The 26,224-nt window shown below is 48.5% G+C and overlaps 1 protein-coding gene across 4 annotated transcripts in view; it reads left to right on the top strand.

Moving 5' to 3' along the window:
• TRANK1 (tetratricopeptide repeat and ankyrin repeat containing 1) overlaps positions 1 to 26,224 on the top strand; it is a 2,632,183-nt gene that overhangs the window by 1,924,680 nt on the left and 681,279 nt on the right. For all 4 annotated transcript variants that reach the window (XM_069613200.1, XM_069613201.1, XM_069613199.1 and 1 more), the window contains one exon: positions 23,295 to 23,383. In XM_069613200.1, coding sequence (XP_069469301.1) covers positions 23,295 to 23,383 — 89 coding nt within the window. The remainder of the gene's footprint in view (positions 1 to 23,294; positions 23,384 to 26,224) is intronic.

The raw sequence follows: 26,224 nt of genomic DNA, 5'->3' as shown, positions 1-26,224 counted from the left end.
AACAACTTTGGAAGACATTGTGTTGCGTTATACCGACTCGGGCCAGCAGAGTTACCCCACTCGTGACAGCAAACGTGGCGTCAAGCCGCTCCAGGGGTTCAGGGGTCGTTTCTGCCTTATTTGGGCACAATCTCATCAATCACGACACACCCAGAGTGGATTGTATCCTTCCACACTTCGGTGCCCCCACAGTAATGGTCTGCCAGTCTGTGGTTCCCTTTTCGGTGGCTGGTGGCTGGGTTTCTCCTCCTGATCCAAGCTCAAGTTCCCGTTGGCTCTTGGGCTTACCAGCTCCCAGTCTCGTATAGGATGTTTCCCTCTGATTTCCCAGAACCAGTTGGTGTGTATAGCAGTGGGTCAGCCCTTTGTCATCTGGTTACACTGCTCGGGTCCCATCTTGCTGATATGTGCTGCTCCTGTTGCCCTCAGCATGCACGCACAGGTGGACGTTCCGTGTGGTGGCTAATGTTCAACGGTCTCCTCTCGAGCTTCATGCGCCGGTTTCCGATCACTCTGGTCGCCTAGTGGCTTGAGTATACCACTGTGCGCTCTCCGCTCCGTGGGTTACACACCCTTCCACTCTAGTGTAGGGGCTTCCATATGGGGCCAGCAGCCCATGTCTGGGGCGTTTGTTCTCCTCGGCCGCTGTTAGGCCATGCAGCGGCCCGCCCTCCATGCACTCGGGACCCTCCCGGGCCGCCTCTAACCGCCCACCAAGTCGTGCTGAGCCTCCGGGGGGGGCCAGCTGCGCATCCCCCTCCAGGAACTTTCTTACAGCGATGTCCTCAGTGTTTATGGTGGCAGGCCCCGCTCCTTTGTCACGAGGTCCTCCCCACAGGCTCTTTTCGGCCTGGAACTTCGTTCAAGACCGTGCCCCGCTGTCTGCCAGGCTCCCGGGGCACGAATGCGCATATGCTCCTTCTCCACCCGGCATCGCGCTTAATAGGGGCGCCCCTCAGCAGCCGCCCGTCTCCGGTGTGCTCTTGCGTTGCCCAGTGCTCACCGCTCTTTCTTGGGCTATCCCACGCAGCCCCGGGGGCCTGGGTGTTACGGGCGCGCTTGCCGCCTCTCTCTGCTTCTCCCTATCTCCTGGACGAGCGGTCCGCCTCGAGCCCCGCGGGCTCCTCGCCGCCAGGTTCGTTGTTCGCCCGTCGTGCAGGCGCTATCTCCTCCTTAGAGCCGGGGCAGGTTCGTTAGATCAGAACCTGCCTCCGCTTCTGTCCACGGCGCTTCAGTCGCAGTACTGCACTTCAGGCCGGCCGCCTTTGTTCGCCTCCATCTTTCCGTTCTCTGGATGTGAGAGCGCAGCTGTCTCCCCGGCGGTCACGGCGCCCCCAGTGAAGCTCCGATAAGCTTCACAAGTCGCTCCTCCTCAGCGCCGGACCTTCCCCCGCCTGGGGATGTGCTGCTTTCGTGCCTTTGTCAGGGTTTCGGCATAATATGCAGGATCTGTTTCGGATTAGTGGGAGCTCCCGAAGACCATGCCCCCCGCGTCAAAACCTTGTTATACACATTTAGTATAGGTCAAGCCTATTCTTTGGGAATAAAAGACCAATGGTTACTTTCAGATTACTTTTGGTAATACAAGGGCAGTAGGCCCTTCCAGTTGTACAGTGACTCTTGGAACAAATCACATAAACAGTCAACTGCACAATATACTTTTTGGTGAATAGTGAAACACTTATTCTAGGTGCAGTAGAAACCTATAACTACTTTTGTCATAACACACAGTTATACCAGTTGAGTAAAACCTAAGGATGTAATATACAATTACAGATGCTTTGGAAATCAGGGAACCCCAGATTGAGGTAAGCAATAACTCTGGTAACTTGTTTTGGATGGCACACAGCTAACACAAGGGCCCTCATTACGAAACTGGCGGTAAGGAACGGCCATTACCGGCATGTCGCAATTAACGTGTCCGTACTGGCCAGAGACCGCTAAAAGCAGCACATTACGACTTCTCAGGCACGAGCATTGCGCCATGCCAGTAATGTAATCACTGCCATGCCGCTAAAGGCCGTAAAACCCCACTTACCGGCATCGTATGCCGTGCAAATAGCACCTGCGCCACCCTAACCATCGATATTACGGGTCAAATAGCGGTAACCAAAAATAGCGGGAACCGCTATTAGCCGCAACCGCAAATAAGCGGATCCAGAAGTTGCGTCACCACACAGGAACGGGAAACAGCACGGCGGCCATCTTTAAAAACACAATCCATTGCCATCCTCTTCAACCAGTGGACACAGGGAACCCCAGATTTAGGTAAGCAATAACTCTGGTAACTTGTTTTGGATGGCACACAGCTAACACAAGGTAAGTAAAACACACATACTTTAACTTCACAATGAAGAGGAAAGTAAAACCCAATGTCACACTTTACTGAATAGTTATTCTAGGTAGGCAACAACCTAATGTAGACTTATTAAGGACAGTCTAGCAGCAGGTCAGGGGAAGCAAGACCCAGTTGGGGGACACTCATACAGTTATCCTAACGGGACTAACCTGGTGATACCAACACATTACTTTTGTAAAGAGGCACAACCTTATCACAGGAGAGTGAAATACCTTTACATCTACTTTCTTTTAGACTGGTAAAACAGTGGCTAAGGAAGAAAAGATGTTAACCATACTTTTAAGAATAGTGCATCACACATTCAAGATCAGTAAGAACTTTTGTAACTGTTCACTCTTAGAATTACAGTTACCCACCAACTCTTTACAAGTAAGTAAAACACTTGATTTATTTTCTAGGCAGAAGTCCCAATCCCTTCAAAGTCTTTCCCTTTCTCATACAGCATGAGTGTTCTCAGTGGCAGAAGGGGGGTCACTAGGACTAGTGACCAACAGGCAGTGTTAGAATACGTTCTTTAGTAGCAAAAGTCAGAGTTTCCTTAAGAAAACTGGCAAACAGGTGAGTACTTTACTTCTAGGGTTAGAAGAGGGTCCAGGGGCTTCACAGAAGACACCCCAGCAGGATTCTAGCAGTGGGACTGGGTGCACTGGATGAGGGACCTCCCAATCACAGAAAACACCCCAGGACTACACAGAAATCCCAACAAGCTTAAGGTAAGTATATAACCAAGCCAACACAGTACCTCAGCAATGAAGAAGAGATTGCAGCAGGAGAACGTCAGGGACTGTAGCCAAATACCCGGTCAGTGGATTCCTTGTCCTGGAGACTGAACACAAGACCTCAGAAGGGACTTTGCAGCAGGGATCGATGAAGAAGTCTCTAGGCAAGATTTCTCTCGTGGCTGAATGCGGTTCTGCGGGTTGGCGCCTTTTCAAGGAGCACAGAAGAAGACAGCAAATCGCGGTTCAATTCTCGTTGTTTAAAAGGTCCAGCACTCTTGTGAGGGAACTTTTTGGACTCGATTTGTGTCTCTGGAGATACACCAGGATGCCCACGAAGTTTCAGCGTGATTCGGAATTCGTAAGACCGTGCACTGCACAGTGGCTGGAGGTCCTAGGGTATTGGGGTATTGCAAGAACGCAAGGACGCAGCAACCTGTGGGATGGCTCAAAAGGCAGGTCGTCTTGAATCTAGTGTGTCTCACCAGGCTCTGGGTTCAGGTCGTCATCGTTTTCGGAGACCCCAGGTCGATTGGAAGGAAGGGCTGCAGCAGGCTCCGCTTACACAGCAGTCTCTCCGGTCGCTGGAAATCATTCCCGCCGCTTTTCCTTCGTCATCCTCTTCGGTTTTCTGTTCCAGTGGTCGACATGACTTCAGCTTCTAGGTTTCCAGTATTTATCAGGAACTACAGCACAACCTCTGCATTCTCCCCCCGCATTTTACAAGAAATGGGTGTCTGGTTGTCCAATCAGGACAGCCAGCCCCCCACTGGGATTTGTCCCAGTTGAAGGAAGGCATAAGACAAAGGAGGGGGAAGTTTTGGACTCCTCCCCCACTTCCTGTGCTTACAGACTGACTGGAGCCTGGGCGGGGTGTGCAGGGGACTCCTGCCAAAGACAAAACTCAAACAAAGGAATGTCCCACCCTGGATGTCAGGGGAAGGAACAAGAAACACTAAAATGGCAGAAAAAGAAGACAGAGGCCATTTTGGTAAAATGAGCACCCTTAGGTGCCTTTACTGCAGCTGTGATCACAGCCCACGGTAAAGGTGCACCAAATTAGTAAAAGGTATCACTGCCACCAGCCATTAAAGGTAAGCTTGTCACTGTAACAGATTTGATACAGTTTTAATGTGAAAGGGGATACATTGATTCTCCCCAGCACTCCACATAAGGTGGGGTGTGCTGGTTTCACAGAATAAAATGTAAAAGGGATCCAAAGATCCTTTCTACTCTTGGGAACTGTAGTTCACTCAAGGTTAGCACAAGAAAGTTAAATGGGTAGCCCCTAGGGCAACCCAGCAAAAACAGGCACTTATTGCCAATAAGTTGTTAGACATGATAACTTTAAAAAGACACTATGGAGAGTCTTAAAAATGACACCCAGAAAAAGAGTTAAAGATTAGGTGAGTGTGGAAAAAGGTTCCCACTCACTGAGGTATTAATGAAAAATATCCCACTAGAAAAGCAAAATGTTCTGGAGTTGAACCAGGAAAGGAATAGCTGCAGAGAGGGCCTTAGGCCTTTTCTCCAGGTCATCACTCCGTGGCTTCGCCTCCCGGCACGCCTCTCCTCCATTTAAAGCAGGAGGCCGTGGGAGGTGTTGCAGCGAATCCGGGCGCCGGGGGTGTATTTGGTTGTCGGTTTCTACGGCAACCATCACAGCGGCCATTTTCGAGGTCAGGAGTGCCTCGTGTTGCGGAATGGCGCTGGAGGGCATGTTCTTCCTTCTCTGGGGATGCAGGCATGATCCAGGGGTGCCAGCTGGGTGCAGGTGGAGCACACCTCTCTCTCCTCGCAGCGGAGCTGCAGAGAGGGGCTTAGGCCTTTTCTCCAGGCCTTCACTCTGCGGCTTCGCCTCCCGACACGTCTCCCCTCCATTTAAAGCAGGAGGGGGAGGGCCGTGGGAGGTGTTGCAGCGAATCCGGCTTAGGCCTTTTCTCCAGGCATTCTGTTGGAATTCCAGCTCAACAAGCCTTTGGTGTTGCCTGTGTTCTTTCCAAAACCTTAGTCGCCGGCTGAAAGGTCTCTGCAGCCGCTGGATGTGGCTCGTGCTCTGAAGTTCAATGTGGCACGCACAAATAGTTTCTGGACGACGTCTCAACTGTTCATGAACTTTGATCCTATGAACCATGGGAAAGCCTTGTCCAAGTCTTTCATCTCCAGGTAGCTCTCCGGCTGTATCACACACTGTCATCGGTTGGCAAACCGACAGCTGCCCGACCGTCCGAGAGCCCATTCGACCAGAGCGATCGCTGCGACAATGGCATTCCTGTCTGGGCTGCCCCTGCTGAACTTCTGCAGGGCTGCTACATGGAGGTCCAGGCACACCTTCACAAGATTCTGCTGCATCGACAGGGATTCCAGAGAGGAGTCCAGGGTTGGCCAGGCAGTGCTACGCAACCTGTTCGCTTGAAGGTGAGCCTGTTCCGGAGGTAAGCGTAATTGCTTCTGTTGAGCCTTGCCACCTCCCGTGATTGTGTAATGTTGCATTTGCTTATTTTTACGGGTTCAAAATGTCAAGGCAGCTTGAAAAATCGGTTAAACAGACAAAATCGGAATGCGGTTTTGATGCTAAGGGACAAATGCACATCACAGGTATAATATGAAAGTGAAACGGTAACTGAAGGGATGACAGTATGAGATTCTTAAAGGGGAAGGAAAATAATTTTTTAAACGGGAATCAGTTGCACAGTGAAAATCGGTTTGAAAAGGAAATGACAAGTTTTACTAATACTATATTTTAGTGGCTATAAAAGAGGAACGCTGCCTGTGAAAAAGGTTAAGCTGCAGACTTAACCCCCCCTCACATGCAATGTGTCTCTTTACGTGGGAATTATTTAGTTTATTCCAAATATGACTAAGGACTTATGCAATGGACTAAAAGGATAGGAAAGAATAGCGCTAACACATGGAAATCAAAAACAGAATGCACAGAGGATTCTGACCTTTTAAAAAGGTAATAGGATACTTATGGGATTACTTATAGGGTGGAACAAATGCCAAGGTATCAAAATGGGATATGCTATGTTTTGCTTTGGGGAAAGGGTTATACTTAAAATAATCACTTGCATTGGGTATTTTGGACAGCCATCTGGGTTTCTGGAAAGCGGGACAAGGATCTGGTCACAGTACACAGCGGCAGTCTCTCCTAGAAGGGGACAGCTGGTAACCGGGGTCTGGCCTCAGTAGATAGCGAGGTGCACCCACTGGGTAAAGCAGGTAGCGGGGCAGAGCAGGGAGCTCTGGGGAATCCCAATGAGGATTCACCCCTTTCCCCCTTTGTCCCTGGATTATGGGGATATTTGTAGGGATTGAGTTCTGCAGGGTGGTTCTGCCTGGTAAGGAGGCTCTGGATCAGCTACCCCTGTCCTGGCAGTGGCATCTGGAATCTTACAGGGTGAATCTGGAATGTCTGCATCTCTGGATACACAGGAGCTGGCAAAGTCAGAAGAGTGTGTCTGTCCAGAGCTCCCCATGCCTCCCTTTATATAAGGAGCATGACATCACAGAATATTACTATGGGGCAGAACTAAGCTAGACCTACCTCTAAGACTCGGATAGGTCAGCCTGTAATGATGCCTCCTCCCTGGAAGCAGATTGGACTGCAGGAGGGGACTCAGTTTTATGGGGTGTGTTTTTATTCGGTACAGAGCCATCCCACAGTTACTTTTGCCAAAATCAGTTATGACACAAAAATACACCTTTTTACAATTGTTACGCTTCTGAACATCACATATGCAGATTCTATATTTGACTCAGAACATGGCATTCCAACTCCCAAGTTTGTACGATGTTGTTTAGTCCTTCTAATAATCTTTTGCAATTTTTGGTGGGAATCGTTCCACCTAAAATTCTACAATTTTATATACAGGGCATGTTTTCATTGATTTTCAAAGCTGCCCCATGTATACTTTTCCCATGAACAACATTTTTTCTGGCGTTTGTGTCTCCGACCTGCTAGGAAAAGCTACAACGTCTTATTTTAATGGCACAAAAATTACATTCGAACTGTTAACATTTCGCATTACTGTGTTTCCAGGTTGCAGAGATAAGTCTTAAAGTTTATTAAATAAGAAAAGTCTTTTGAACCATTTCGCCTGGCTTTGTCCTCCAAATATGGACATTCCTTCCAAACCACAGCCAAATGTCAGGCTCTAGTCAACCTTAGTCCAGTGTTTTGCCATGAATTCACCTTTGAAGTGCTTCAGTTTGAGTTGAGGGGAGGTGTCACAAGGACTTCTCACCTATGTGTCCTGGAAGTCCATTGTCTTTTGGCTGCGGAATGCTGCTTCGTCTGACGAGGGTGTTATGTTCTCCCCCTTGCCCATTCATTGTTTCCAGGGGGATGGTCCACTCGGAGGCAGATGATTCTGTTCCCAGGAAAGGCAGGGCCCTGTGAAGCCAGGACCTGTCAAACCTGAAGCTGGCCTCAAAGTAATTTATTTATTTATTTATTCCCCCTCGCCCCCCAACCAAAAAGCAAGTCTTTTAAAAATAAATATCAGGTATATGTTTAAAGCAAACCCCCATCACATTTCTATGCAAGCACAAAGCCTTAGTTTAACACCTCACTTTTTAAAAGGCATTTTCTTGTTTGGCACCATTTTAAACGTGGGTTAATTCTGCTGGGATGTCACTTTCAAATGCGTTTTTCTCTCGCATTTGTGTTCTGAGCATTTTCATGGCCGTAGTCAATTTCTACCACACAAGAGTCTGTCCAAGGCAAGGGTCCAATGAAACTGACATAAGCAAAGAGAGAGAGGGCTTCTTGTGAAGGGCTTGTCTGGGTTATTTTATTGCAAAAAGTAAAGCATTTTCCATATGGCTTGGAGTGAAGTTCTCTGCTCTTTCACAGATTTTGCCTGACACAACATGCCATTCAGTGAGGAAGGCCCCCATTTGCTGGTGTACACCCTGAATGTGGGTTTACATGAATGTGTCTTACTGGAACCAAACTGGGTAATGTGGAAAAGATGAAAAAGAGCATCAGTGCGCAGTCATTTTAAATGCAGAACATTTTCTTTTTCAGTGGGAAGTTTTGAGCTGGCAGCCTAGCAGCGCTGCCTTTGGATTCTTTTCTTTGGTGCACATGAAGAAAACACTGGCAGCCATTCTCGGGGTGTTCCAGATTCCATCTCGCCCCATATGTGCCTGGCAAATGCAGCACAGCCATCATTTTGGAGCTTCAAATTGCAGTTTTGATGCAAGGCAATGGTGCTCCACAGCGCTAGCGCAGCCATTCTGCAGGTAACTGTTGGAATGCAGTTTGGTGATGTAGGGGAGTTCTGCTGGGCTGATAAATGTACCCCACAAGTGGGAGGCCGGCTGACGGGATTCATCAGCGAGTGGGCGAAGATCTCCACCGACACAGCGGTGCTGGATGCTCTCGCCCACGGACATACCCTGGAGTTTCAACACAAGTGTCCGCGGATCCCTCTGGTGGCCAGGCAGGAGCAGCACATCCCCCAACTTCTGCAGGAAGAACAAGCCGTGCTACGAAAAGGGGTGATGGTGCTAGTTCCAAGATGACTCTGGGGCTCCGGAGTCTACTCCAGATGCTTTTTAGAGGCCTATTCTAGACCTGCTGCATCTGAACAAGCACCTCACGACCAAATATTCAGGATGGTCGCATTGCAGCACGTGCTCAGCCAACTGGAGGAGGGGGACTTCTTGATGTTGCTGGACCTGAAGAACATTTACTTCCACATCCCCATTCACAGAAAGTTCCAACGCTTCGTGGTACAGGGAAGGCACTACCAGTTCAAGGCCCTCCCTTTCGGGCTAAATTCCACTCCCATAGTATTCACAAAGTTCCTTGCACCAGTGGCGGCCCATCTAAATCTGCGAGGGATACACGTGTACCCGTACCTCGACGACTGGCTCATCCGGCCAATTGACGAGAAATTCCTGTCGAACACACAGAGACAACTGTCCAGCTGCTGACAGATCTGTGGTTCCATAAATTATCCAAAGTCCTGCTTGACACCATAGCAGAATGCACTGTTCCTAGGAGCCAGACTCAACACTGTCGCCTGCCTTGCTTCGCCCTCAGAGTACAGGGTAGAGGCCATGCTGGGGAAAGTGCATCGGCTGTTGTCACTGAAGACTTCCACGGTCCAGGGCTCTGCAGGTTACAGATGTGACCTCTTCAGGAGTTTCTGGACGCTCGCTGGATACAAGTGTCCAGAAACTTCACAGACAAGATCCCACTCGACGAGGAGATCCGTCGGGCAATAAGGTGGTGCGGCGTACAATCCAACATTGCCCGGGGCACAGGGTCTCAAACCCCCCCACCCCCCCCCATACCAAGGTATAGTCACCACGGACACTTCCCTGGAGGACTGGGAATGCATGCTAGAGGCCTGTGACTGCCGGAGGAGAAGGATCTCCACATCAATATCCTGGAGCTACGAGCAGTGTTCTGGGCCCTCAAGTCATTCCTTCTGTCCCTGAAGGGCAAGGTGGTGATGATCTTTACGGACAACACCACCACAATCTTCTATATCAGTAAGCAGGGGATGGCACTCGATCCCCAGTGCTCTCCAAAGAAGCGCAGAACATTTGGCACTGGGTTTTCGGACAAGAGATGTTCCTCGTCCCCTTTCATCTGGGGGGAGTCAAGAACACCATTGCTGAGTGGGAACTTCAGCAGGACCAGGTGGGCTACATCTTCATCACGTGGGACAGGCCCCAGATCGATCTGTTTGCGACAGTGGCGAACTCCAAATGGCAGACGTTTGCAAGCAGATTCCACCAACCGGGGAGAATGGGTGAGCCATTATCCTTCCCGTGGGAAGGCCTGTTTCTGTACGTGTTCCCTCTGTTGCCTCTCCTGCTGCAAGTCATCAATCAACTCTAACAGTGCAGATGCAGAAGGATACTCCTCGCCCCTGCATGGCCGAGGCAGATTTGGTACCCGGACCTTCTCATCCTGTCAGCGTCGCCTCCGGTCGAGCTGCCAGTGGTCGCATATCTGTTCACATGGGAAGGAGGCGCAATCCTGCATCACAACCAGGATCGCTGAACATGAAGGCTTGGCTCCTACAGCCCTAAAGTTTGGAGGATACGAGTGGCAAGCGGACTGCAGGTAGGTCATTGCCAAGGCCAGAGCCTCATCGACTCATAAGTGGTACGGTCACAAGTTGACTCGTTTTGCTACGTGGTGCCGGTCGCAGTAGATCTCCCCTCTGAGGGTCTCGGCCCCGCAGAGTCTTCCATACTTGTTGTCCTGGGCCAAGGTGGGACTGGCGCACGCCTCTATCAAGGTGAATCTGGTCGCTATCTCCCGCTACACTAGGTCTCCAGGAAGATCTTCTCTTTGGTCCCACCGCCTAGTCAAGGAGTACCTGAAAGGACTGCTTCGATCTTTCCCGCCGGTGAAGGCTCCTGCCCCGGCGGGGGAACTCAACTTGGTGCTGACGAGGCTCATGGGGGCACTCTTCGAGTCTCTGCATCAGGCCCCTCTCAAGTTCCTTTAATGGAAAACGGCTTTCCTTGTGATCATCACCTCTGCCAGGAGGATAGGTGAGACACAGGCCCTGTCCTGTAAACAGCCATATCTGACTTTCCACAACTCGATGGTGGGACTGGGACACACCACTTCTTCATGCCGAAGGTTCCCTCCAAGTTCCACCTCAACGAACCTTTGGTGTTACCTATGTTTTTCCGAAGCCTTCGTCACCAGCTGAAAGGGCCTTGCACTCGCTGGACGTTGCTTGTGCTCTGAAGGTCTATGTGGCACACACAAAGAGTTTTCGGAAGACATCTCAACTGTTCATGAACTTTATTCCTATGAATCATGGGAAGGCCTTGTCGAAGGTTTCCATCTTAAACTGGCTCTCCGGCTGCATCACGCATTGTCATCGGTTGGCATACCGATCGCTGCCTGGCCGTCTGAGATCCCACTCCACCAGAGCGATCGCTGAGACAGCGTTTCTGTCTGGTGTGCCCCAGCTGGACATCTGCAGGGCTGCTATGTGGAGGTCCAGGCAAAGCTTCACTGAGTCGAAATGGATACCAGAGAGGAGTACAGAGTCGGCCAAGCCGTGCTACGCAATCTATTCCAGAGGTAAGCATGTTTGCTTCTGTTGAGCCTTGCCACCTCCTGTGGTTATGTAATGTTGTACTGCTGTAAATTTGTTATTCATGAGCATGTGAATCCATGCCAGACACCATGCTGGAGAAGGAACACGCTACTTACCTGTAACTATTCTCCTCTGTGGCTCTTCTTGGTCATACTGCCACTTTACGTGCTTACCAAATCTGAAGATGGCTGCCAGAGGGAGGCAGTATGACACAGAGTACGGTGATTGGTTTAGAGGAGAAATACAGTTTGTAAGTGAAAGTGAAACTTTTTTCTTTTACCGAGGATTCCCGCCCTGACGACAGGGAATATTCATGAGCATGAGCTTCTGGCGCAGCAGGGGGGCAGTCATCCACCCTGCCCCAGGGAAGCGCGCCCTCACAGCGTGGTACCTAGGCAGGTAACGCTTCGGCATCTTAGCCTCTCACAAGCCAACCTGGAGATCATACAGGGTGCCAGGGGCAAATCTACCAGGGCCCAGTACAAAAGCAAATGGACCAGATTCTGCCACTGGGCAGACTCCAGGGGTATCAACCGCTTGGCGTGCACTTTGGACGACATGCTCTCCTTCTCGGCGCACCTCGCTCATTCAGGCATGCAGGTGGACGGACACCTGCCGTACAAACCTTGCAGCCATTGGGGCTTACAGGAACTCGGAGGAGGGCATTTTCTCCTTCTCCAACCCTATAGTCAAGAAACATCTGACGTGTCTCGCTAGGCTTTACCCGCCCGTCAAGAGGCCACACCCTGGGTGGGACCTCAACATAGTCTTGGGTGCCCTGGCGCGCAAACCATTCAAGCCAATGGCATCCATGGACATCAGACTGGTCACCATCAAGACAGCCTTACTAGTCGGTCTTAACTCGGCTGTCAGAGTCAGCGAGATCCAGGCGCTGGTCGCCTATGAACCATTTACCACCTTTCACAAGGACAAGGTAGTCAGGCGGACACACCCAGCATTTATGCCCAAGGTTCGGTCGGCGTTCCACTTGAATGAGGAAATAGTCCTTCCTATGTTTTTTCCCGATCCCAGGGATGAAGCACAGAGGGTGCTGCACTGCCTGTATGTCAGGCGTGCCCTAATATTCTACTCGATTTCCAAACAAAAGGGGTGCCTGGTTTCAGTCCCTGGTCCTCCAGGCTTCATATATTAGCAATCAACAAAAGTTGGACCACTGGGACAGGAAATAGCCAGCTTAACACATTTACCTTTTTATGTATACCAATAAATGCTAAATATTGAATTCGAAATCTTTTATTCTCATATCAAAATATAAAATACTTCTTTTAAAACATTTTAAACAAACAAATATCTGCATATTCAACTCATACTGATTCACTCCTACCACTCATTCAGTTTTCATTTCTGTAACAAATCAATAACAAATGTTTATCTGGCCCACTATTAGTTGCCCCCAAATACTTCTTGCACAGTGAAATAAGTCCTCCACCAAGTGATCTGATGGTTCTATCTGTGTGCCTCTAGTCACACCGATATACGTCTACACGTGTTTCGGTTGTCTTTCGGGACGTCAACGATCTTCGCCCACTTATTATCGCAACCTTCGTCAGGACCAATTGGGGAGTTTTCTTGTTTCCATTAACGAGTAGGGTGAGTTACACCACCTAAAACATAATACACAATATCAACATTCTAAAACGCATCATACTCAACTCATTAAAACTTATGGCTATTCCCTCTCATTTTTACCACACTAAATGTGAGCACATGATTCTAAACAGTAATCATTAAGTCAGCGCGCCTGAGTGATATTTCTTCACACTCAATCCACATTGATTGATGGATTAATCCTGGTCCCATCCCTGTGTAATGGTCAACACCATCTGACCCCACCCAGGATGCAAACAAGAATGAAATCTACCTCTTTGATTTCATTACTTTTATCTCTCTTAGATCTATATACATCACTTGCCACTATACTTACTCAAATTCGTCACACCTAGATGTTATGACGGCATGCTCTAGGTATTATTTCCTCAAGGGAAGTTCTTCAATCTTTATAGCACATATCAAGAAGATCGATCTTCATATGGTTCAGATTCTTTCCTACAGGATAGGGGAACTATAGTGTGACGGGGTCAATTCATCTGGGGTACTTAGTATGCTCTATGCTCATACATACTTACATCTGCTTGTATTATTATCAAGTTTTCACTTGTGGCGATTATTATTATCCAGAGTTGTCTTCCAATCAATAAATCTCTGAAAATAGAGTAGGGATAATTATATGCCAAACACATATTCTCATTTTTCATCGAGCATACGCAAATATTGTTGCCTATTCCTTTCTGTTATTCTGCCCCTAATTACTATACAACACTATGTCTCTGTATTTCTACAAATCATCTATGTTCCTATTCACCTTCTCTGTACACCATTCTTGTCTACCAATCAACCAGGGGATGCTTCCCCGTTTCTAACCCTACCTGTGTCCTAAACACAAACATTGCATCTGTTACTACATTCAGGGATCGAAATGTAATGACAACATTAAGACAGTTTCCTTTCACTACCGCGATGTAATGTGTCCCTCTGGGCTGCACCTATATTGCCCCCACACACATCCCTTGTAGATCAGCCTCATCCGTTACTCTCGTTTACTACGTGCCGCACAATCCCGATTGCTGTCATTGTGCATTACCTCATTATATGTTTCTACTAATAAACGGCTAAAATACATTTACCAATGACTCCCAACCATTTCTGTCATCGGCACGCTATCTTATTAGTGCACGTTACCACTAACAGCAAACATACACTAGCAGGCCGTTTGTGAGTCGCCCGCCATCATTTACCTTTCATTTGATATCCGCAGTCACATCGCGGGGCGTTTCAAATCGCTGCCGTCCCGCAAACCTCTCTTGTCCCTGGATCATAGAAATCGATAGAGGTCTATCCAACTTCTAACTGGCACCCAAATCATGGGCATAGAGAGTGGACTGCCCCACGCAATTCTGCTAAAACTAAAAAAGGACTAATGTCTATGTTCTTGGGTGGATTAAGTTACCCGTGCATTAAAAAAGTAAAAATCATGTTAGATGGTGGTCAGCCAGTTGGAAAAACTCTCATATGTATAATACTAGAGAGCTAATAGATATGTTACTATGCACTGGACGGTATGGGTTGTGGATCAATCCTATGCCATCTATATTTTTGTTATGAATTCTACACTGTGTTGCTAATATCGGCACACACTTCAGAATCCTTAACGCCACTGTTCCTTCATACCGATTTTTACTTATAATTTCATCATTGTGTCTGGAACCCATCACCTTTCTATTTACTGCCAAATATTCAGCTGTGACATCATGACAAATCCTCTTCTCTCATTTTAAGGCCCAAATTAATGCTGAAGGACTCTATTATGAGAAACTAAGTACTTAGTCCGTGACTAAAGTACCCCACTCCACCAAAATATTAAGTCAATTTTTTACTGTGTCTAACCGGTATATCCAACATTGTTCAATTTTATGTAACATTGTGGCTATGTCACCCCCTCTGTTTTGTAGTTTCACAGTTTGCAAAACAAACCATCTTAAATCAGTATCATTATGATGCTTCAACAGGAAGTGATCCACCAGCGGTTTGTCAGCTATGCTGTTACGAATGCAGATGCAATGTTCCCCTATGTGCTGTCTAACCCCTCTCGTTGTATTGCCCACTGTGGTCTCCAGCTTAACCTTATACAAAACACAACAGTCTTTCCAGAATGTCCCAAGTTATGCCTCTGCTTTCTTTGTGACTAGTGTTAGAGTAGTCTGCTACCATCTGTCCCAATGGCTGTCTCTAATCTTCCAGTAGACTGTTATAATATTCCAGCACATACCTTATTCTAATCAATCCTAGTACTCTTATGTTCCGTCCCCTTTCCTCCATACGGCAGGGGCGTCCCTCCTAGGGACGGGAGACGGAACCTTTTTCACCAGAAAATATCTTCTTCACCTTTAAATTTAGAGGCGCGCAGGGGTGCAGCCCTGGGAGCATGCGCTCCCCTGTCTCTGCCCACCAGCGCCACTCCCCAGTCCTCTTTTCCACGTTGACGGGAATGCACTGCTTTCACCAATGCTCCTGGGTTTGGCTTCGGCCTTGTAATTCCACGCGCTCTTCCCCGGATACTGTCTTTTTCTTCTAATCATCGAACAGGTACTCGGTACTCTGGCACCACGCTCTTCCCCGCTGCATGTCGACGTCCTTGGGCTTCAGCAGGTGTCCAGCCTGCGAGGGGCTCTTCCCCACGTCCGACCCCCACGCTCTGTGCCTTCGCTGCCTTGGCTCCAACAATGGCTGGGAGGGCTGTACTGCGTGCAACGCCCTTACACAGCGTGATCTGAAAAACAGTTTAGCAAGGTGGGGGGAGCTCTTCGAGAAGTTGCCTCCAGAGGACTTGAACAACTTCATCAAGCACAAGTCAAGGCCCAAGGCAGGGCCTCTGTTTTCCATCGCACCCCGCAAGGGCGATTCCTTTCCTAGGAAACGTCCGAGTGGGAGGGACCGTTCATGTTCTCACACCAGCGCAGGTACACAGGCTCTTCCAGCTATCGACCGCCAGGCCGAGGGGTCGCTAGATCCTTCCAGAGACAGCGCTGAGGGGCCGCAATGTTCTTTTACCGGGTGTCCACCTGAGGGGCTACGCCCCAGTACCGGACAAAAGTCTCAGGGGATGCCGGTATGCAGCACTACCAGCGATTCAGCCGAGGGCTCTACACCTACCAGGTCTTGTCCTGAGGTGCAGGGTAGGCCTCAAGCTCCACCGCCAATTGTCCAGGAGGAGGCCGGTCCCAGTGAGCCAGGCACCACGACCTAGGCGCGTGGCATGCAGCTCCACAAGATGGCCGCCATGCCAGACAAGATGGCCGCTCGTCCAACACTGCCCACGTTTGGGGAGCAGGTAGGAGATTGAGTGTCCAGGTGGGACTGGTCTTCGCCAGGTACATGGTCTACAGCTTATCCTTCTATGTCGCAGGGCAGATGCCCCCTGCAACCAGCAAGGCAGAGTATGCACAGTCCCCAGCAGCCAGTCACGCCTCAGTCAATACCACCTGCCACCCCACCAGCCTGTAAGGACAGTTTTTTTTAGAAATTCCATACATTCATGAGGTCCCCTCAGATGGGCTCTATCCTTCAGGATGTGATCAGGGACATGCTGCCTCCAATCCCTCTGCCAGCACCCATAGTCATTCCTCCTATGGCTCCGGTGCTTCAGGCCCCTGTGCAGCCCCAGCAGCCCATGCCTGCTCATTCGATTCCAGCTCCCCTGCCTCCCACAGCTCAGGCAATACCGCAGCAGCCTCCGGCTCCGGTGCCCACTACTCAGCCAATGGCTCCCAGCACTCCTCCACCGGCGCCAGACCAGTCAGACACTCTGCTGGACACCGACAAGTAGGGGGACCCCAATACTCCATAGTCAGCCGAGGCATTCCATGATTGGCTTTCAGGTTTGGCTGAATACTTGGGGCTTCCACAACCCGAGGTTGAACAACAAGGACTGCTTGGCTCTGGGCTATCAAGTTCAACCCGGACATCCAGGAAAGCATATTAGACCTTGCATTCGAGGGTAGCAACCTCTTTTCATTCCACCACCGATGAGGAACTTGATAAGAAGAACAACAGTTCCCAGACTGCAAAATCCTTATCCATCCTCACAAAGTCCACGCCCAAGACCTACAGTCAAGGGCACCAGCGTTCTGACAAGGGTCGGGCCTTCGGCAGGTTCCGGGGCTTCCAAGAACAACGGTGCAGGCGACCTGACCGATCTCCGAGCCAACACCGCCTCAAACAGCATAAGGCAGGGAAAAAGGGCTTCTTTCAATCCCCCTCCTCAGCCTCGGAGGGAAAAAAGGCATGACACTCCCCTCCGGGTCCACGCGTCTCCGGTGGGCGGTGAAGGGGGCAGGCTTGCCTTCCATGCACACAATTGCGCACAAGGTTCGCGGACCCCTGGATCCTATCAGTAGTGTCCACGGGCTACGGCCTACCGGTCCTTCCCTTTCCTCTCTCCTCCTTTCCATTCCCACAGATTGGGACAGCAACTCTGCTGGCAGAAATTTGATTACTCGTAGAGAACCAGGCAGTCGACCCCTCCAGCGGGGTATGGGCTTCTACTCCAGGATTTTCGCCATACACAAGAAGAACCAGGCTGGCCTGAGAGTTGTGTTAGACCTGTCCACCCTAAACCTGTCCCTCCCACTTCTAAAGTTCAAGATGGTTACCCCAGCGCTTATTGCAGAGACACTGTGCAAGGGAGACTGGATGTGCTCCCTGGATCTGAAGAATGCTTACTTACACGTCCCGATTTGGCAGTCCCATCGGTCCTTCCTGCGGATCAGGATCATGGGCTTCCATTTCCAATACAAGGTCCTACCCTTTGGCCTCAATCCCGCCCCCAGGGTCTTTACCAGATTTATGAATACAGTGACAGCCCTTCTCAGGGCCTAAGGTCACCATGTATGCCCATACCTAGACGACTGGCTTGTCAGGGCGAGACCCCGGGAGGCGGTCCAGCATACCTCCTCCGCCCTCATGCACACGCTACACGACCTGGGATTCTCCATCAGTCTCAAGAAATCTCAGCTGAAGGCGACGCATAGTCTAACCTTCCTGGACCTCATCTGGGATTCGAGATCCGAGAGAGTTTTTCCCTCAGAGGACAAGATGGCAGCCATTAGGAGTGCCACTAATCATTTTCTCAGCAGAGAGGTGTCCTCAGCATGGTGGTACCAGCACCTCCTGTGTATCATGGCGGCATGTCCTCTGGCAGTGCCTTACACAAGACTCAAGATGGAGATTTCAGCTGCACTTGGCACCCTCATGGAATCGGGAGCGGGGTTCACGAGCGGAACTCGTTAGCATTCCTCCCTTCCTACACCAGGACCTAGTCTGGGGGATCACGGACTGCAATCTGAGGATAGGCAGGCCCTTCCGACAACCAGCACCGCAGGTTACCATCACCACGGATTTGTCCCTGGAGGGCTGGAGAGCTACCCTGGACAACCACAGCGTCCATGGAGTTTGGTCCCTTAGGGAACAGGAGGCCCATATCAGTTGGCTAGAACTGAAGGCTATCTGGCTGGCTCTCAAGGCCTTCCTATCACTCATCAGTGGCAAAGTGATCCTCATTCAGGCAGACAACTCCACCAGCATGTATTACCTCAACAAGCAGGGTGGCACCATGTCCCCTTCTCTATCCACCCTAGCGGTCAGCATCTGGGAATGGGCTCTGGCAAAGGACATTCACCTGAGAGCGATCCACCTCCCGGGTGAGTTGATCCTGGAGGCGGACAGGCTCAGCAGGCTGGGGGTGGATAATTACCAATGACAGTTGAACAAGCAACTCCTTCGGGGGATCTTCAACAGATGGGGTCATCCTCAGGTGGACCTCTTCGCCTCCTGGTTCAACAGGAAGTGCCCTCAGTTCGCATCCTGGCAAGAACAGGGTCTTGGCACCCTGGGCGATTGGTTAGAGATAAAGTGGAATGCCTATGCCTTCCCTCCCACCACACTGGTACAAAGGGCGATTAGCAAGATGAGAGTCCCGGCACCTCAGCATCATTCTATAGTTCTGTTGTGGCCGGCGAGGCCATGGTTCTCGGAGCTGCTCAGAATGTCGGACCATCCTCCGATGCACCTTCCACTGGGCCCAGCTCATCTACTGTCGCAGCATGCAGGCATGGTCATCCACCCCGCACCGCAGAAGATAGCCCTTGCAGCGTGGTTCCTGAACAGGTCACTGCTAAGGAGAATTCTCAGAAATGTGCCAATTCTTCTCTACCTTAGAGACCGCCAGCAACTTTGCTGTATTTTGAGGACTTGAATTTTTAACATGGAGAGAGTGAGACCTTTTCCCACTCTCTCATGTATTTTAATGTGATTTTGAGAACTGGGTTTCGTTTGGTTGTGGAGTCTGACAAACTCCATAGGCATCATCTTTTACATTGTGTCGCACAGCACCTTCAGTGCAGTGGCACAGGGAAGTCTTTCAGATTTCCCAAAAGTTTAAATACCTTCTCTTGGATAAACTCTTGTTTCCAAGAGCAGTAAAGTGAAATCGACTTTATTTACATTTGTAACTTTCTAGACCCAGCACACACTATCTTACAATAGGGTGCTGGAGGGGTTACTTAGTATCCCCTTTGTCTAGCTTCTCGTGTAACATTTTTTATGTTACCCTTTCCTCAGTGAATGGCTGGTGGCAGTGGTTTACTTTTAACTGCCATTGTGTGTTTTTACCGTGGGCTGCGTTTGCAGCCACAGTAAAGTACCCATGGGTGCCATTTTTGTCAAAATGGCCCTGGTCTTCTTTTTTTGCCATTTCTTTGTGGAAAGGGTCCTGCTTGAGATTTGCTTTGCGCGCCAAAGGTTTGGTCCTTTTGCTCATTTTGCCTTTGGTGGCCTCTGGCTCCAAGGTGTCTGGCGGGGGCAGGAAGCGAGGGAGGTGCCCGAAACTCCCTGTGCTTAGTCTCCTACGAGACAGAAATGCACTCTTAGGTGATTGGCCGGCTGGCTGTCCGGCAGGGACAACCACCCTGCTGGGTGACTGACAGCTAGGCTGGAATGAATGGGAGAAACCTGCATAAAAGGTGAGGCTTTTTGGCTTGGAAGGCAGAGTCGACCACTGGACGAAGGAATCCGAAGAAGAACGTGGAAAGGACGCCTGCTGCAACTCCTGGACCGTTGGTTTGCCCGGTGAAGCCCTGCTGCTGTGCTGAAACTCCAAATTCGTATCGACAGAGAAGCCCCTGCAAGGATGACTTCTCTCTTTGAGTTGGTGGGACCAATCAACTCCAAAGTAAGCCACCTGGACATCCTCTCAGAGCTGGTTGAAATTCCACTGCAGTTTCTGCTGGAACCGAATAGCCAGGGAGAGGAACACCAGATTGTGTGTATTGCTTTTAAGCGGGCCAAGAGCTCCTGGAAGACCCTCCAGATTCCCAGGAAGCAGGACTGACCGAGCCTGAGCCCCCTCAACAGAGTGCGGGACCCTAGATGCAAGGAAAGTCCATCTCGACAGCCAGGAACCGCAGTGGTGCTATTTGCGGTAGACGAGAGGAGCTGAAATACTGAAGTGCCACTTGTTTGAAGATTGCCGGTTGTGGTCGGTGATGTCCCATTACAGTTCAGGAGTCCCCAGACGTCCTCCCTCTTGTCCCCACGAATGAGGCCCAGGAACACCAGGATCTGCTGAGCTCTACAGGAACCGAAGTCACCTGCTACACTTTTCTTCAACCTAAAGGTACTGTAAAGTCTGAGAGAACTTACCTCTTGTTGTGCTGCCTTGCTTGTCCTCGTTGGAGACTTTTCTCGGTTGCTCTTGTAGAGTTGCTTGCAGCTTCTCTACCTCACAAGCTTAATCAGCTTGTGGCCCTACTTTGATTTCTTCTATTCTACAAAGACTTTTTAAACATTGTGAAAGACTTTCTACTTAACTGCAAGAAGTGCTTAAGTTCACCTTTACTTTTGCTAACTTAACATTGGCTGGCCTGGCTCCCTGAATGACTCTTCTCCGCCTTGCTTATGTGTTTTGCCTTCCTTCCAGGTAAGGGTTAATTGACTTTGCATTGGGGGGTTATTGTGAAATACTTGCATAAGGATAACTGTGAATACTTGTTTTATTCTGAACTCTTTTCTTGAACCCTCCTCAAGGATAGTCTAAATGCAACATTGATATATTAATGTCAACATCAACCTAACTATTGAAGTCACCTGAGGGTGTAGGTAGTGCATGTATGTCTTCCCAAATGGGTATTTACTGATTTAGAAAACTAAGAGTGTGTATTGTTGGCGTGTATTTGTGTGTTGCTTTATATTGCTCCCTTTTGAAGAAGGCTTCTGCATACTGACTGGTAAATAAATTAATAATTGTTTAATCAAGAAACCTTGTGGGTAAGATTTTAATTGAATACTTGTCACTGTGAATCTATGTGTAACTCCCCTACAGCTCACATTGACCACTCTTGAGATAAGCCGGACTACTCGACCACACTACCAACCTATGTAGTACATACTTATATCAAAGGTTGGGTTCCTATTGCCAGGTGGTCAGGGTTGTTGTAGTGCACCCAAAGGGTACTGCATAAAATCTTGCCTAACAGTCACAATGAAGCATCTGCGCCTCTCGCAGGTTAACTTAGACATGATTCATGGTGCTAGGAGCGATGTTACTAGGAGGCAGTACAAAAGCAAGTGGACTAGGTTTTGCCACTGGGCGTAGTCTAAGGAGGTCGATCCACTCACTTGCGCACTGAACGATGTGCTATCCTTTTCAACACAACTTGCACACTCAAAGGTGCAAATAGACACATGCCGCATCTATTTGGCGTCCATCGGGGCTTACCTGAACTGGAGGGAGTTTTCTCGTCTGCCAATCCAGTTTGGCACATAAACCTTTTGAGCTAATGGCATCCGCGGACATCGGACTGGTCAACATGAAGACAGCCCTTTTGGTGGGTCTTACGTCTGCACGTCCTGTCAGCAAGATCCACGCTCTGGTGGCTTCTGAGCCATACACTACCTTTCACAGGGACATGGTGGTCCTTAGAACACATCCTGTGTTATTACCTAAAGTAGTCTCGGCGTTACACCTTAACAAGGAGATGGTTCTCCATACTTTCTTTGCAGACCCAAAGGACGATGCTCACAGGGTGCTGCACTGTTTAGATGTTAGGCAAGCGCTAAAGTTCTATCTGGACAGAACCAAGAGCTTCCGCAAATCCGAGGCTCTATTTATCACTTTTGGCGGGTCAAGGCCAGGATATCAGGCTTCCAAGGACTCCATAGCAAGATGGATGGTTGCAGCCATTAAGGAGGCCCATGAGGGGCAGCACAATCCACTTCCAGCGAACATGCATGCCCACGCTATCAGAGTCAAGGCCACGGCATTCGCATTCCAGAGACAAGTCCCATGGCAGGTCACCAGCAGGGCGGCCACGAGGGCCGCTCCCTCGGCTTTTTGCAAGCACTACTGTTTGCTTGCTGGTTCCAGGTCGGATGCGACATTCGGGCACTCTGGGGCTATATTCAGTTGTAATCGCCCATGCAGTATGGAGGAAAGGGGACGGGATGTAAGAGTAATTTTTTAAGTTACTCACCGTAGTGACTAACGTACTCTTTGGTCCCATTTCCTCCATACGTCCAGCCATCCTCCCCCTAATAAAACTGGTGTCATTAGGCAAAGTTAATATTGTCAACGCGCCTATGGGGGACTGAGGAGTGGCGCCGGTGGACCGAGTCAGGGGAGCGCATGCTCCCAGGGGCGCACCCCTGCACGCCTCTAAATTTAAAGGGGAAGTAGATTTTTTTCTGTTGAAAAAGGTCCAGTCTCCTGTCACTGGGAGGGGTGCCCCTGCATGTTGGAGGAAAGGAGACCATGGACTAAGAGTATGTTAGTCACTACGGTGAGTAACTGATAATTTGCCCATTATATTTGTTTGCAGTCTATTTCTCTCTGTATTTCCTTTTTTGAAGCCAGCTCCTTCCCCTTCATTTAACGAGTCTAGCTATCTCAACCTAGATCATGCTGGTATGCACCATGTGTCGGCTATCTATTATTTGTTACCTACGGAATCCTCCTGAACCTACAGTACCTTCCTGTGACCTCTGACATATTGCCCTGTGCTCCCCTGATGGTTGTTTTCAACTTGCAACATAAGAATTACCTCATTTGATCCTTCTTGCAGATGAATACTTTGGTACAGTTTTTCCCGCAAATAAACCCAAGTGTTATATACTGGTGCATTCCTCCTGCGTTTCTGCCAGGAATGACAGGAAATACCCACAATAGGATGGGGTAAAGTTGGTGTATTCCTTAAATATCATTAGTTCTTTCTGCAAACTAGAATTCTTTTCAATAGAACCCATGTGGGCAGGAAGATGGGCCAGAACAATTAATTCATCTCTGGAAACATGTGATGTGATGTGATGCCGTTATTGGATTTTTTTTTTAGCTTTGAACGCTATCCATCACACTTTGGCCATCACAGTTGTTCATGCTACACACTTATTGAAATGCAGGAGTACCTGATTGGTTGGTTATTCTATGAGGTGTCATTCTTTTAAGGTTTTTACAACAGGCAGGCCATTACAAGATTGTTTACAGTGTTTCCCTCACTTTAGGTCTTGATGACAGCATGTTTGTGAAAACATCAACTGCTGAAGAGTGGATTGCACAAGGAGAGTATTATGCCAAACACCAGTGCTGGAAGGTAACAAAAACAGGATTTTATGTGGGACCATTGCATTTGCATTGTTGAACACATTTTTATTTTTTTTATTTTATTTGTACTTGGTTTTAAAAAATTCAAAAGTGTTTAAACCGTTACGAAATATTGAAACTTGTACAACGGCAACGCTAAAATTAAAAATGTTCACAGTACATTAAAAAAAAAGCTTCCTGGAAAAAGAGAGAAAGAAAGAAAATAGCAGTTCAGCTACATTCATGTCTATTTCATTTCCATGACTCTTGCCAACAGCATTTCCTCTAACGCTGAATACAAAATTCTCTTATCTTTAACTCATTGTTGGTTGACTATTATTTACTTTAGCCAAACTCGGCTATACTAATGCCCCCGACCTACTTTTTTTAGTTTAGAAGGTTCAGGACACTAAGAATTTCTACCACTGCTGATGTAAGGAGCGTTTCAAGTCCTGATATCATTCTGTCCCGCAGGTAATCTGATGTAATTCTTTCATCTCCTGAGATGAATCTTCTTAGTTTTTCCAGCCTCAAGAGCCAAGTCCCTTTGCGTTCCATTAATAAATGGCAAAGGGACTGCTTGGACGAAATAACACAGTTTTTACAAATCTTAACAGCTTTTTCGCCTTAATGTAAAATTTCTAAAATCTCACCTGTGGGCAATAAATTCAATCTTACTTAAAAAATTATTCCGAATTCTATTGTCAGGATATTTTTCCAGATAGCGTGGAAGATGACCTAATTTTTTTTCTGCTGCCAAGAATGTATTACATGGGATTGAGTTCCTTACTTTTGCTATTGTTTCAATGCAGTCCAACGTTTCAAGTTCCCGTTTTACCTTTAAGGGATTAGTGATTAGAGTCTCTAGATCTGATTCAGTTTTGCCTAGAATTATTTTCGCCTTCTCTTCTACCCCCCCTCCCTGACCCCTTTTCCCCAAGATTCTAGATTTCGAGCGGATAAGATGCATTTTGATATCCTCATATAATGAGCCTGACCTGGGATTTATAATCTCTATAAAGTGAGATTATTTTCCACTCAGCCAAACACCGTAATGACTTTAAGCCTAGTTCAAACCGCAGGTTCCAACCAGGGGTGCTCAATGGTAAGTTCAGAGCCTCTTTCCACACTGGAATTATTTTAGCTGTGTAATATTTTAACATGGGCACGATGGAAAATTTACAAAATTTAGTATTGTTTTTTTTCATGTGTGGTTTGTTTGTTTGTTTGTTTTATTCATTTCTAATGCGCACCAGACCCGGTGGTATCAGGGCGTAACAGTTAAAGAAAATGCAAAGCTTAGGTTACAACATTACAGGAAGTAGGCAAGAATGAGCATGTATACAAGTTAAATCATGGATGGCACAGTACAGGAGATAGACAAGAGTGAAACATATGTACGGTTAAGTCACAAGGTGGACATTTGCGTAGCAGATAAGTGCCAAGGAATGTTCTTGTGGCGGCTAAGCCTAGGGGTCAGTAGATTTCAGCAGGTTGATGTACTTCTGTCTGAAATTCAGGTACGATTGATCTTCTCTAAGGGGTTGTGGCAAGGAATTCCACAGTTGGGCAGCTTTCACAGGAAAGCTGCTACCGCCTGCCTTTGCGAGCTTGAATCTGCGAATGGTGAGGCAGTTGCCGTTACCCAGTCTCGTCGGTCTGGTGCAGGATCTCCTATGGAATTTGAGCGAGATAGCTGGGGGAGCCATTGTTTAGGGCTTTGTGGATGAATGAAGCAGTTTTTTGTAGGATTTTGTTATGGGTCGAAATCAATTGTTTTGGCGACTGGTCGTTGAGATTTGTGATCTTCTGGTCACACCAAGTGCAGCTCTTATGGCGTTGTTTTGTAGGATTTGTATCCTCTGGATCATAGTTTTGTTGGTGCCGATGTAGAGGGTGTTAGAATAATCAAGCCTAGAGAGTATTAGGGCTCTGGCCAGGATCATATGGTTGTCATTCGCCAAAATGGGTTTGCCAGTCCTAATGAGCTTACAAGTGTAGGCGGTGGCGGAGGCCATTGATTTCACTTGTTTGACGAAGGAGAGGGTGGAATCCAGGTAGAAGCCAAGAGTCTTTACCTCCTTACCCACTTTGATGGTGTTCCCGTCAATAATAAAGGATGAGTATTCCTGGCCTAGTTTCTTAAGGTTGGAGTGGGTGCCCAGGATGATAAGCTCGGTCTTGCCATCATTCAGGCATAAACCATGGGTGGCCATCCATGCCTGGATGATGAGATACACTCTATGCACCAACGCCAAATCCTTGTCGTTATCCCCAGAAAGTGGGAGGAGAATCTGGGTATTGTCTGCATAGTTAGTGTAGGTGATACCCAGAAGGTCCAGATCATAGAACAGGGGCTTGGTGAATATGTTGTATAGTGTAGGTGAGACACACGAGCCCTGGGGGACACCGCACGTAATAGGAATGGGGTCGGCCACTGCTGAGGGGGAGAAGACACTCATGGTTCTATTACTCAGGAATTATTCAATCCAGGTGATGGCCTCAGTGGAGAAGTGGGCCGCCAAGTCCAGATGGCCACATAGGACCTTGTGGTCCACAAGGTTGAATGCGGCCGAGGGATCGAGCAATAGGAGGAGAGCTGTTTTGCCTTTGTCTCTTAGTTAATCAACTTGAGTTTTAAGTCGATGAGGGCCGTTTCCGTCCCATGTAGAGGTCGGACCCCTAATTGTCTTGCTCCTAGGAGTTTATGGTGTTCCAGATATTTTTGGATCTGAATATATGCAACCTTATCACGTATTTTGAGCAGAAAGGGTACCATCGTGATGGGACGGTAGTTGGTAGGGACTAATGGATACAGCGTTTGCTTCTTTAACAATGGGAGTACCCAAGA

The sequence above is a fragment of the Ambystoma mexicanum genome, chromosome 5p (assembly GCF_040938575.1).
Source record: "Ambystoma mexicanum isolate Mex_15411 chromosome 5p, UKY_AmexF1_1, whole genome shotgun sequence".
Classification (NCBI taxonomy): Eukaryota; Metazoa; Chordata; class Amphibia; order Caudata; family Ambystomatidae; genus Ambystoma; species Ambystoma mexicanum.
Note: the sequence above shows the minus strand (reverse complement) of the source record. Positions and strands in the feature narration are given on the sequence as shown.